The sequence below is a fragment of the Mercurialis annua genome, linkage group LG8 (genome assembly GCF_937616625.2).
Source record: "Mercurialis annua linkage group LG8, ddMerAnnu1.2, whole genome shotgun sequence".
Lineage (NCBI taxonomy): Eukaryota > Viridiplantae > Streptophyta > Magnoliopsida > Malpighiales > Euphorbiaceae > Mercurialis > Mercurialis annua.
In genome coordinates, this window is record NC_065577.1 from 42,106,732 (window position 1) to 42,119,624 (window position 12,893).

Consider the following 12,893-nt stretch of genomic DNA (forward strand, 5'->3'; position numbering starts at 1 on the left):
AAACGTCGGGCGAGATTTCTCTTAGAAAAAAGGTCGGGTAAGATTCGAATACAATACCCATAAAAAGCCTAAATAGAAAAACACTCAAGCTACGACAATTATTCAATGCAATTGTTACATTATGTCATTCGTATAACAAACCAATTGTGCGTTAGTTATGTGAAATTTTTAATGATTAAAAAAGGGTTAATGTCATAAAAATTCACGAACTTTACACGTTTTCTCATTTTAATCACGCAGTTTAAATTTTGTCATTTTCACTAAATACCACTTTTTCTCAAATTCATACACGGTGATGAGGTGTCACGGTTTCATTGGTGTATTTTGCTGAGGTGGATGTCACTTTACACCAATAAATGAGCGCCACCTCAGTACCGTGTATGAATTTGAGAAAAAGTGGTAGTTCGTGTATAAAAATGAGAAAATTTATACTGCGTGATTAAAATGAAAAAACGTGTAAAATTCGTGATTTTTTTAACATTAACCCTTAAAAAATGAGTAATAATTAAAAGATTCTCTATCGCAAATTTACATTGGCTTGTTGTTAATATGACATAACATAACCAATACATGAGACACACACTCCTCAAGCTATCTAATGCACATTTTTAACGGACATAAGTTCAATTGCGTCCCTTATTTTGTGGCTCGTAATTAAAAAAATAGGCCAAATGACCAAAAGAATATTAACAACTGATAACATTATTCTTAATTATAAATAGCCTAGAGTGAGTTATTTGATCATAGGTCACAATACTTTACACCATTTCTAACACAATATAATATCATTTTGGTCCTTAAATTTAGAATGCAAGACTAAATAAGATCAAATTCACACTATTGAACAGAAGTACATTCGAGCAGGCATTTTGGATAAAAACACTTTCAAATAAGTGTTTTAACTCGTTTTTATCTCTCAACTCTAAATAGTCCAATAATTTATTGTCACATCAACTCAAATTGCTCAATCATTTTGTACCACATATAAGGTAAAATGAGCTAAATTAGCCAATTCAAAACCACTAACTTACCCTTAATTGTTATTTTATGCCAAGTTAAGGGACCAAAACAAACCTTTATTGATTTTTAACACGTCTGTCCTCTTTATCTGATTATATTTTTCTTAAAATTTGAATGTTTTCGTCCAAAATCATTAATTTAATTCTTAATTGATATTTATGCCAAATTAAGGGAGCAGATCGAACTGTTTGTTGATTTTTAACACGTCTTTCCTCTTCATCTGATTATATTTTTTTTCCTTAATTGTTTTTAAACAAAATAAAATAAAAATATTATTTTTTCTTTCATGTTAAGATTAGATCTCTCTCTCTTTTTTCTCCGAAATAAAAACATAAACATTCTCTCGTCGTTATTCATTACTCTTCATCTTCCTCACCCCTCACTTTTCTCAGATCCTTTTAATTTTAATTTTAATTTCTAGGGTTTAAATCGATGCTCTAGATCTCTCTCCCCGTAGCTGCCACTGCTCAGTTTGACTTTTCCGTTTCCAATCGACGGTTCAGATTCCACCACAGATCTGGTTACTTCCACTTTTTGAGCCGTCGATCCTTCCAAATCTCTCACCATGGCGGCCGCCAACGCTCCGATCACCATGAAAGAAGTTTTAACTGTAAGTTATTCCTTTCACTGAGCTAAAATTGTAATCGCTTGGTTTTATTGGAATTTCCACTTGGTTTGTTGCTTTGTGAATTGTTTAGCTTAGGTTATTAGCTTCTTTTGATCTGATTCGGTTGATTTATTTACAGATCTGTTGATTTGTTGAAATTGGATTTGAATTGTGGTGTTAATTTTAGATTGGAGAGATTTATTAGGTTTTGATTAACTTTATTTGTGATCTGTGTTTTTGCAGTTGCCTAGCATTGGGATCAATCCACAGTTTATAACTTTTACCAATGTGACAATGGAGTCTGATAAGTATATATGTGTGAGAGAAACGGCGCCGCAGAATAGTGTTGTCATTTGTGACATGAATATGCCAATGCAGCCGTTGAGACGACCTATTACTGCTGATTCCGCTCTCATGAATCCTAATTCTAGAATCCTTGCTTTGAAAGGTATTGAAATCTAAATTATTATGTAATTGGTTTCATTTTATTCCTGTGATCTGAGAGTAATTCAGTGGGTGTGAGGAGATATTTTATTAGTCTGTGTTCCTTTGATTTGCTACAGAGACAGTGTTGATAGATCACACATGTCATTATAAACTGGTATCAGGATAGATGAATAGTTTCTACAAAGAACTTAATCAGGGATAGATATGGTGTTTGGATTTACTTAAAATTAAAGCTAGATATAGTGTTTTAATTATGATCCTTGTTTTTCTCATTTTACTTTATTCATATAGAAAATAGACCTTGTGATTCGTGTCTGCGGATTATAAGCGGATTATATATGGCTAGACATGAAATACAATTAGCTTAAATATGAACACAATATGATTATTAATTGGGTTTGATGTGTAAAACCCAAACACGATACGTTTATAATACGATATACACGACATGTACAAACATGTTTAACTAAATGTGTTAATGGATTAAATTATTTATTATGACACGTCTTTACCAATTTAAATGACATATAAATTTATTTCGAAAAATGTAAATAGAATTATCACTACCTATTAAAATGAATAACTTTATAGTTATATGATAAAGAAAATAATACATGTTTATTTCACTTTATACAGAGGCGAAGCCAAAAATTATTCGTAAGGGGGTCAAATTTTATAGTTTGATATAAAATAAAAGATCAAGGTGGTCAATTTGTATTAAAACAAGTGTGATTATATGATTAGGACCAATTAATTCAAAATGCTAGTGTAATTTTTTTTTTTGGAAAAAGGTGGTCAATTGACCACCTTTTGCTTCATGTGGCTTCGCCACTGACTTTATAGGTATTATATAAAAAAAATAAGATTTACAATTTTAAAATAAATAATATTTAATTAAAACCTTTTGCTTCATGTGGCTTCGCCACTGACTTTATAGTTATTATATAAAAAATAGAAGATTTACAATTTTAAAATAAATACTATTCAATCAAAATTATTTAATCGTGTTATAATGAGTTGGGCATTTATAACATGTTTAGACACAAAACTAATTGTGTCATGAATGGGTTGACCCTTTTATGACCAAATTTGTTTACATCAAACCCAAACCAGTTTAATGTTGTTTTGTGTCGTATCATTTAATCGTGTCGTGTTTAAAATTGCGGTTTAATAGAAAGTGAAACTGACAAGGGCAGTGGCATTTATACCACTTATGCATGTGATACTTCTTTCTCATTTAGCCATTTAGTTTAGAAATTATTATCACAGGGTATGTTATGGTTTTCTGCGTTTTATCAGAGTTCTGTGTGTAAGTGACTGTTCTGATTGTCTGGGATTCGGAATGTAAATGGTCCGCTGTTATGCTTGTTTGAATATAATGTTGTTATTTAATTGTATGCCAACAAAATATTTTCACAAATTGGTATTGTTTAAAGGTTGTTTTTTTACCTTTAAATAATGATACGACCCTGGAAAATTGAATGAAACCTTAAAATACATTATTTTATTGATCCAAAAGAATATTTTATTGGGTGCCAGTTATTTAAATCGTTATAGAGTAAGATGATTTTTATGCACTCATTCAATCATAATTTTCATTTTAAATATGATATGTAACCCGGTTCCTCCTGCTGATGCTTTGTGGTATTTTTTTTATTGAAGCTCAACTACCCGGAACCACTCAGGATCACCTACAGATATTTAACATTGAAATGAAAGCAAAAATGAAATCCCACCAGATGCCTGAGCAGGTAATAACTTATGGCTGTCCTGTTTATCTATAGGAAAGATGTAATCTCAGCATTGTAGCATATGCAGTGTTTTAAGTTTATGTCGTCAGAGGCTAATATCTTTTTGTTCATGAACAGGTTGTCTTTTGGAAGTGGATAAGCCCAAAAATGTTGGGCCTTGTCACCCAGACATCCGTATATCACTGGTCAATTGAAGGTAAGTTTTGTATTCCCAGATGATTGTCTTACGGGTGTCTGTGTGCTAACAAGTTAGTCACTGTAATATGTCCAATCAATTTATTTCAATGCAGGGGATTCTGAACCTGTAAAGATGTTTGAGAGAACAGCTAATTTGGTGAACAATCAGATAATTAACTATAGATGTGACCCTTCTGAGAAGTGGTTAGTTTTGATTGGAATAGCTCCTGGTTCACCTGAGGTATTGCAAGAGCTTCTCTTTTTTGTTTTCAGTATTATACTGGATTCTGCAGTTCATAAGGGCTTCAGATCTGAATTGTGATGCCTAGGAACTTGGACTATTAATGATCTTTTTTTATATTTGTTATTTTTTTTGCGCCGCATCTTCACTTCAAATACTTAAAGTAAGCACTTACATAACTTGCATGTTAATGATTTAATCTACGTTTCATATTCTTCACAGAGGCAACAATTAGTAAAAGGGAACATGCAACTTTTCTCTGTCGATCAGCAGCGCAGTCAAGCCCTTGAAGCTCATGCTGCAGCTTTTGCTCAATTCAAGGTAAGAAGATTATTCTGGCTTATAATGCTTCCTTCCAACTCTAAAATTGATGTACTCCTTCAATGAAGGTTAATGCATCTATTTTGTGCTATACAGGTTCCAGGAAATGAGAACCCTTCGATTCTTATTTCGTTTGCCACTAAAAGTTTTAACGCTGGGCAAATCACATCGAAGTTGCATGTCATTGAGCTTGGTGCCCAGCCAGGTCAACTTTTATGAATCATTGGCTGATACTTTTTTATATTTAACCAGACATAGATTTTTCTGATGCTGTTACTAGCCTTGTCAAAGTCAATCTTGCAACTGCAGTAATTAATCCTGACTAAAACTGTGTTTTGATGCTGGCAGGGAAGCCATCTTTTACCAAGAAACAGGCTGATCTTTTCTTTCCACCAGACTTTGCTGATGATTTTCCTGTTGCGATGCAGGTGTGCTTGCTGCAAAATTTCTGAACTCTACTTGTTAAGTTGCTATTCAAGTATTAATTTACATTTTTATTAATTGTAGATATCCCACAAGTACAGTTTGATTTATGTGATCACCAAGCTTGGGCTGCTATTTGTCTATGATTTGGAGACTGCTACTGCTGTTTACAGAAACAGAATTAGTCCTGATCCTATATTTTTGACGTCCGAATCCTCATCTACTGGGGGCTTCTACTCTATTAATAGGAGGGGCCAGGTTTTACTGGCCACTGTGAATGAAGCAACAATTGTGCCGTTTGTTAGTGGTCAAGTATGTCTATTTACCTGTTTTGTTTGTTGCCAGAACCTGAGATATGCATTACTGTTTTTTAATTTCAAAAATATTGTTGCAGTTGAATAATTTGGAGCTTGCTGTTAATCTGGCCAAAAGAGGAAACCTTCCTGGTGCAGAGAATCTGGTAAATTAATATATCTCACTTATTCTTCTACTGTTTAATGTTTTTTTGGATTACTTATGTGCTGGTACTCAATCATTTGCCATATGGGAGATTTCAGGTTGTCCAGCGTTTCCAAGAGCTGTTTGCTCAAACAAAGTATAAAGAGGCTGCTGAACTTGCTGCCGAGTCTCCACAAGGAATTCTCCGGACGCCTGACACTGTTGCTAAATTTCAGGTTTTTTTTCTGACTCTCCTGTTGGCTATAATATTGCTGCTGCCTGATTATAGGTATTGTTTTAGGATTTGACTTTTGGTTGATTCTATTTGTTTGGAATTTTTCAGAGTGTTCCTGTGCAAACTGGGCAAACACCCCCTTTGCTGCAATACTTTGGAACACTTTTAACTAGAGGAAAGCTGAATGCATTTGAGTCATTGGAATTATCACGTCTTGTCGTCAATCAGAACAAAAAGAATCTTTTGGAGAATTGGCTGGCAGAGGACAAGTTGGAGTGCAGTGAGGAACTTGGTGACCTTGTGAAGGTTTGATATGGAAACCATTTTATTTGATATCTTATTAGCTCTTTATTTTGCATTTTATTAGGTAAAGTACTTGCCTATTGGTTTATCTGTTTATGTATCTAACATTGGCGACGCTGACATTGTAGACTGTGGATAATGACCTTGCGCTTAAAATATTTATCAAAGCTAGAGCTACACCTAAAGTTGTTGCTGCTTTTGCTGAGAGGAGGGAGTTTGACAAGATTTTGATTTATTCCAAGCAGGTAAAGGATATACTTATGCTTTGACCAATATGTCAGTTGAAATAAATGCCTTTGATGTATGAAAACCATGGCTGCACTCTAGTTCTAATAATCTCCCTCACTTTCTCTCACACTGTGTTTGTGAACTTTATTGTTTAAGTTTGTGATTAAATTGCTGTTTTTCAGGTTGGGTACACTCCTGACTACTTGTTCCTTCTGCAAACAATTCTTCGTTCAGATCCTCAGGTATCACTGTGGATGGTTTATATCTTTAATTTTAGTGAATTTAGAATAATTCATCGCTAGCTGTGATTTTTCTGTATTTTTTATTTGAGTTAACAAAAGATAAACCAGTTTCATTTGGTTTGCAGGGAGCAGTGAACTTTGCCTTGATGATGTCCCAAATGGAAGGAGGTTGTCCTCTTGATTACAATACCATCACTGATCTTTTTCTTCAGGTGTGCTCATTATCAGTGGCAGTAATATCTGCTTCATATTAGCAAGTTTATTGCCCATCTGCTGATATTTTTTTCTCTCCTTTTTTTGCTGAAGCATGCATTTGATCATTCACAAAATCTAACTAGACATGGAGTTTACATAGCAAAAGATTCAGATAAAGAAATATCATCTCATGACTTTAGTATTTTTTTCTAATGGATGCTTCTTTTTCTGAATCCAGAGAAATTTGATTCGTGAGGCAACAGCTTTTCTGTTAGATGTTTTGAAGCCAAATCTACCTGAGCATGGTTTCTTGCAAACAAAGGTAATTTTCTGGTCATATTGTTGGATGGGGTGCATTAATCTTTGCCCTTTTGTTTGTGATATGTTCAACTTCCTGATGTTAGCTTTTGATGTAGGTTCTTGAAATCAATTTGGTAACATTTCCTAATGTAGCTGATGCTATTCTAGCCAATGGAATGTTCAGTCACTATGACCGTCCTCGTATTGCTCAACTGTGTGAAAAAGCTGGTCTATATATCAGAGCTCTGCAAGTAATCTCTCTTGCTGCATGTTATTTATACATGTGTTGGTCTTTTCTTAAAACTATATTGTTCTTGAAATCAATGTTAATATTTCCTATTTGTGCAGCATTACTCAGAGCTGCCTGATATTAAACGTGTGATTGTCAATACACATGCAATAGAGCCACAGGTATATTTGGTTGGTTTTTTATATGTTCTACTTGGATGGAAAAGGTAAGACTGCTGACAGAATGCGGTTGGTATAGGCGCTCGTAGAGTTTTTTGGTACTCTTTCACGAGAATGGGCTTTGGAGTGCATGAAAGATCTTTTGCTGGTCAACCTTAGGGGAAATCTTCAAATAATTGTTCAGGTATGTAATGTCTCTAATCATATGCAAGTAATTTTAGTATGTTGTCTGAGGCTAACTTAAGTGTTTCGGTGCAGGCTGCCAAGGAATATTGCGAGCAGCTGGGTGTTGATTCCTGCATAAAATTGTTTGAACAATTCAAGTCTTATGAAGGACTGTACTTTTTCCTAGGATCATATTTGAGCTCCAGGTATATTGTATCTGTGTTGTTGATAATCCCATTTTGATTTTTCGAAATTCTGATTTCATTTTTTTCCTGTCCTTGAACATTGGACAGTGAGGATCCTGAAATACACTTCAAGTACATAGAGGCAGCTGCTAAAACTGGACAAATAAAGGAGGTTGAGCGCGTTACTAGAGAATCAAACTTTTATGATGCTGAAAAGACTAAAAACTTCCTGATGGAGGCCAAACTTCCAGATGCAAGGCCTCTGATTAATGTTTGCGATCGTTATGGTTTTGTGGCTGACCTTACACACTACCTTTATTCAAGCAACATGCTTCGGTATATTGAAGGTTATGTCCAAAAGGTATGCTATATAGCATTTTCACCTGCACAGCAACTTTTAGCTGTCCTTTATATGCTTTCAATTTTATTCACTGAATTGCTTATGTTGATAGGTGAACCCGAGTAATGCACCTTTAGTTGTTGGCCAACTGCTTGATGATGAGTGCCCTGAAGACTTCATCAAGGGCTTGATTCTTTCTGTCCGTTCATTACTTCCTGTTGAGCCCCTTGTGGAGGAGTGTGAGAAGAGGTGATCATTGCCTTCTCATTCGCCCTGGTTTTTCTTAATTTTTTCTTCATTCTTCTCATTTTCGTTGTGCTTTGCAGAAATCGACTTCGATTGCTCACTCAATTCTTGGAGCATCTTGTGAGCGAGGGAAGCCAAGATGTCCATGTGCATAATGCTCTTGGTAAAATTATTATTGATAGCAATAACAATCCAGAGCACTTCTTGACAACCAACCCATATTATGATTCTCGGGTTGTGGGCAAGTATTGTGAGAAACGTGATCCTACACTGGCTGTTGTGGCTTACCGGAGAGGACAGTGTGATGATGAACTCATCAATGTGACAAATAAGAACTCATTGTTCAAATTACAAGCCAGGTTTGTGATTCATCAGTCATTCGTTTCTTTTATATTCAGTAGTAGCTTTTTGTATGTGGAGGCTGTAAATCTGTCACTTCCTATGTAGATATGTGGTCGAGAGGATGGACGGTGATATGTGGGAGAAGGTTCTTAATCCCGAGAATGAATATAGAAGACAGCTCATTGATCAAGTTGTGTCTACTGCTTTGCCTGAAAGCAAGAGTCCAGAGCAAGTTTCAGCAGCTGTTAAGGCTTTCATGACTGCCGATCTGCCCCATGAGCTAATTGAGCTTCTTGAGAAGATTGTGCTTCAAAACTCTGCTTTTAGTGGAAATTTCAATCTGCAGAATCTTCTTATTTTGACTGCTATTAAGGCGGATCCATCTAGAGTTATGGATTATATCAACAGATTGGATAATTTTGATGGACCTTCTGTTGGGGAAGTGGCTGTAGAGGCCCAGCTATTTGAGGAAGCATTTGCAATCTTCAAGAAGTTCAACTTAAATGTGCAAGCCGTAAATGTTTTATTGGATAATATAAGAAGCATTGACCGTGCAGTGGAGTTTGCATTCCGTGTTGAAGAAGATGCAGTTTGGAGTCAAGTGGCAAAGGCTCAGCTCAGAGAGGGGCTTGTGAGTGATGCTATTGAGTCATTTATTCGTGCCGATGATGCCACTCAGTTCTTGGAGGTAATTCGTGCTTCTGAGGATGCAAATGTGTATCATGACTTGGTAAGGTACCTACTGATGGTTAGGCAGAAGGCAAAAGAGCCCAAGGTCGACAGTGAGCTTATTTTTGCATACGCAAAGATTGACCGTCTGAGTGAAATCGAGGAATTTATTCTCATGCCAAATGTGGCAAATCTCCAAAATGTTGGTGATCGTTTATTTGACGAAGCTCTATACGAGGCTGCAAAGATTATATTTGCATTTATATCAAACTGGGCCAAGTTGGCTGTCACTCTTGTAAGGCTGAAACAGTTCCAAGGTGCTGTTGATGCGGCACGTAAAGCAAACAGTGCAAAAACATGGAAGGAAGTTTGTTTTGCTTGTGTTGATGAAGAGGAGTTCCGTTTGGCGCAGATATGTGGTCTCAACATCATTGTTCAGGTAACTTATTACATTCTTTTTCTGTTTGTATGTTGATATTTTCTTTCGGTTTCAGTTTTGGTTGCATGGATTTTGATTCTTTGGGAATGGTATTTTGGACTCTTTATTTGTTCCCCACATGTTTGGAATTTCATCAATTATCGATTACTCCAATTATTTAGAATTTCTTCTTCAGTAAATATCTTTGCAGGCTTTTGCAGAAAGTTCCTTGCTATTTACGTATTTCTTTATATGTTCTGCTGATCAATTTTGTGGCATGTGCGTATCTTATAGGTGGATGACTTGGAAGAGGTCAGTGAATTTTACCAGAACAGAGGACATTTCAATGAATTGATTTCGCTCATGGAGAGTGGCTTGGGGTTAGAACGCGCTCATATGGGAATATTCACAGAGTTGGGAGTTCTGTATGCTAGATATCGTCCTGAAAAGCTTATGGAGCACATTAAATTGTTCTCAACCCGTCTTAATATTCCTAAGCTCATACGTGCTTGTGATGAACAACAACATTGGAAGGAGCTTACCTATTTGTACATCCAGTACGATGAATTCGATAATGCTGCAACTACGATAATGAACCATTCTCCTGAGGCGTGGGATCACATGCAATTCAAAGATGTTGCAGTAAAGGTTGCTAATGTGGAATTATACTACAAGGCTGTCCATTTCTACTTGCAAGAGCACCCGGATCTTATCAACGATCTTCTCAACGTGTTGGCACTTCGTGTGGACCATACCCGAGTTGTAGACATCATGCGCAAGGTATTTTCTTGCGCTGTCACATGATATGCTTAAAATTATTTGAATGGACTTTCATCCTTGGTCTAATTCTTGTGATTATGCAATGTCTCGTGGCTTTCAGGCTGGTCACCTCCTTCTTGTGAAGCCATATATGGTTGCTGTCCAGAGCAATAACGTGTCAGCTGTGAATGAGGCTCTGAATCAAATTTATGTAGAGGAGGAAGACTATGATAGATTGCGTGAATCTACTGATTTGCATGACAACTTTGATCAAATTGGCCTTGCTCAGAAGGTATTAGCTGTTTCTTATTTTTTTGTATTTCTGTACATTTATTTCTTGGAATATAAGTAAGAAAATATAACAATGTCTTTGTTAATTCGAGCAGATTGAGAAACATGAGCTTCTTGAAATGAGACGTGTTGCTGCATACATTTACAAGAAGGCAGGAAGATGGAAGCAGTCAATTGCATTGTCAAAGAAAGACAACCTTTATAAAGATGCAATGGAGACAGCATCACAATCTGGTGATCGCGAACTGGCAGAGGAGTTGCTCATCTATTTCATAGAACAGGTACCTATTACAGCATTCATAATTTCTTCTTACCTGTGTGTAATGTATGAGGTGATTCATAGTACCTCCATCCCTTAAATAGGAAAAGTCACTACTTTTGAGATCATGCAAGGATAGAAAATGTTGCTAATTTAATATTTAATATTAGTTGAAGATAAGATTATCAAAATATCCTTATAGTCTTATCATTTGATTAAGTTTACATCTTGATTTTTTAAATTAATTGAGTTGTAGTTCCATAGTATGACCTTTTGAGATATATTACTTTTATACTTATGCTAAAAATAATCAATCCATAATGATTCACTTTAAAAATTAAATGGGTATTTTAGGGATGCTATAATCAATCAACTATGATTAACTAATCCTTCAATTCCTGTGAAGGTGCAACTTTTTCTTATGTTTAAGGGATGGGGGAGTATTTTAATTGAAGAGACGTATTGCTGTCATGGAGTTAGCTTTATTTTTGCCCCTTCACTTCAGCTGTTATAAATTTCTTGGATATTTGATATGACCGGTCCAAGCTCCCTAATGTTGCTCGAGGGAGATTTAGTTCGAGGCTTATAGTATTTTAATTGAAGACGTATTTGATATGACTTGTTAATAGCTGTCACATTCCATTTACTTTGGTGGAGTACCTTAATTTTAGGCTTGTGTAGGAATAACTGATTTTTAGTCAATGTTATCGATGGTGGATTTATATTATAGATACTTCTTCGAATGTTTTAACTCGGATTTTGTGATATTCTGACTAATGGACAAGTTAAATTATATTTATATTTGCAGGGGAAGAAGGAATGCTTTGCTTCTTGTCTCTTTGTATGTTACGATTTGATTCGAGCAGATTTCGCCCTTGAACACGCCTGGATGAACAATATGATTGACTTTGCCTTCCCATATCTGCTACAGGTAATTTTTTTTAATTTGTTTTCTATCAAAGTCGTCTATTTACTACGAAGGAGCCAATCTTGCTCAGTCTATTAGCTTGTGCTATTATGATAAAATATTATGTATAACACATTCTCATCTTTATCTGATTGCAGTTCATCCGTGAATACACCGGCAAAGTCGATGAACTTGTGAAAGACAAAATTGAGGCTCAGAAAGAGGTCAAGGCTAAAGAGCTGGAAGAGAAGGAAGTAATTGCTCAACAGGTAATCAATTATGAACTTGATTTTATTGTTTGACAGACAATTATACAAGCGCACATCAGTTTTGGCATTCTTATTTCATTTTCGAAATAATTTAATGTTACACGAAATTTTAACGTATTAATGTGATGTGGTGCAGAACATGTATGCTCAGTTGCTTCCTCTAGCTTTGCCTGCACCACCTATGCCAGGCATGGGTGGACAAATGGGAGGAGGTTATGGACCGCCACCACCTATGGGTGGAATGGGAATGCCTCCAATGCCACCTTTTGGGATGCCGCCAATGGGCAGTTATTGATATGCAGATTGAACTATTTTTGTAGAGTTTAGCGGTGAATCTGAGTTGTGCCCATACATGAAAAGCAAGCTAGTTCCGTACGGTGGTGTTTACTGACCGGCTTTGGCGCCTTTATTCCGTTTTTTTGGGTGTTTGTTCTTGTGGAATGAAGGTATAGTTGGAATAATACCAGTTATTACTTTTTTTTTGTTTTATGATTATTAGTGTGTGGATATGTGTTGTAATATTCTTTCGGTAGGAAGCAATTTTTTATTGGCTGCTGTTAGAGAGCAAGCTGAGGATTTCTCTGTATTTGTATTTTTCTTCTTGCTGTTCTAGGAACTTTGCCAAGTATAGTACGAAATGTTTCATACCCTACTTGATCTATTATGCTTTTTGAACTTCAATCGCCCCTCTCTTGTTTGTGGTAAAT

The 12,893-nt window shown here is 35.7% G+C and overlaps 1 protein-coding gene across 1 annotated transcript; it reads left to right on the forward strand.

Annotated features, from left to right (window-relative positions):
* Positions 1-1,331: 1,331 nt before the first annotated feature.
* Positions 1,332-12,867, forward strand: LOC126660747 (clathrin heavy chain 1). Its single transcript, XM_050354406.2, has 30 exons — positions 1,332-1,630; positions 1,871-2,075; positions 3,737-3,825; positions 3,943-4,021; positions 4,116-4,243; positions 4,466-4,564; positions 4,661-4,769; positions 4,913-4,992; positions 5,072-5,299; positions 5,382-5,447; positions 5,545-5,661; positions 5,769-5,966; positions 6,092-6,208; positions 6,374-6,433; positions 6,559-6,645; positions 6,867-6,950; positions 7,045-7,179; positions 7,277-7,339; positions 7,416-7,520; positions 7,595-7,707; positions 7,795-8,047; positions 8,139-8,275; positions 8,353-8,631; positions 8,720-9,722; positions 9,996-10,481; positions 10,582-10,752; positions 10,847-11,032; positions 11,819-11,941; positions 12,076-12,186; positions 12,323-12,867. The coding sequence occupies exons 1-30, from the start codon at positions 1,586-1,588 to the stop codon at positions 12,479-12,481; spliced, it is 5,115 nt and encodes a 1,704-aa protein (XP_050210363.1). The 5' UTR covers positions 1,332-1,585; the 3' UTR covers positions 12,482-12,867.
* The last annotated feature ends 26 nt before the right edge of the window (positions 12,868-12,893 follow it).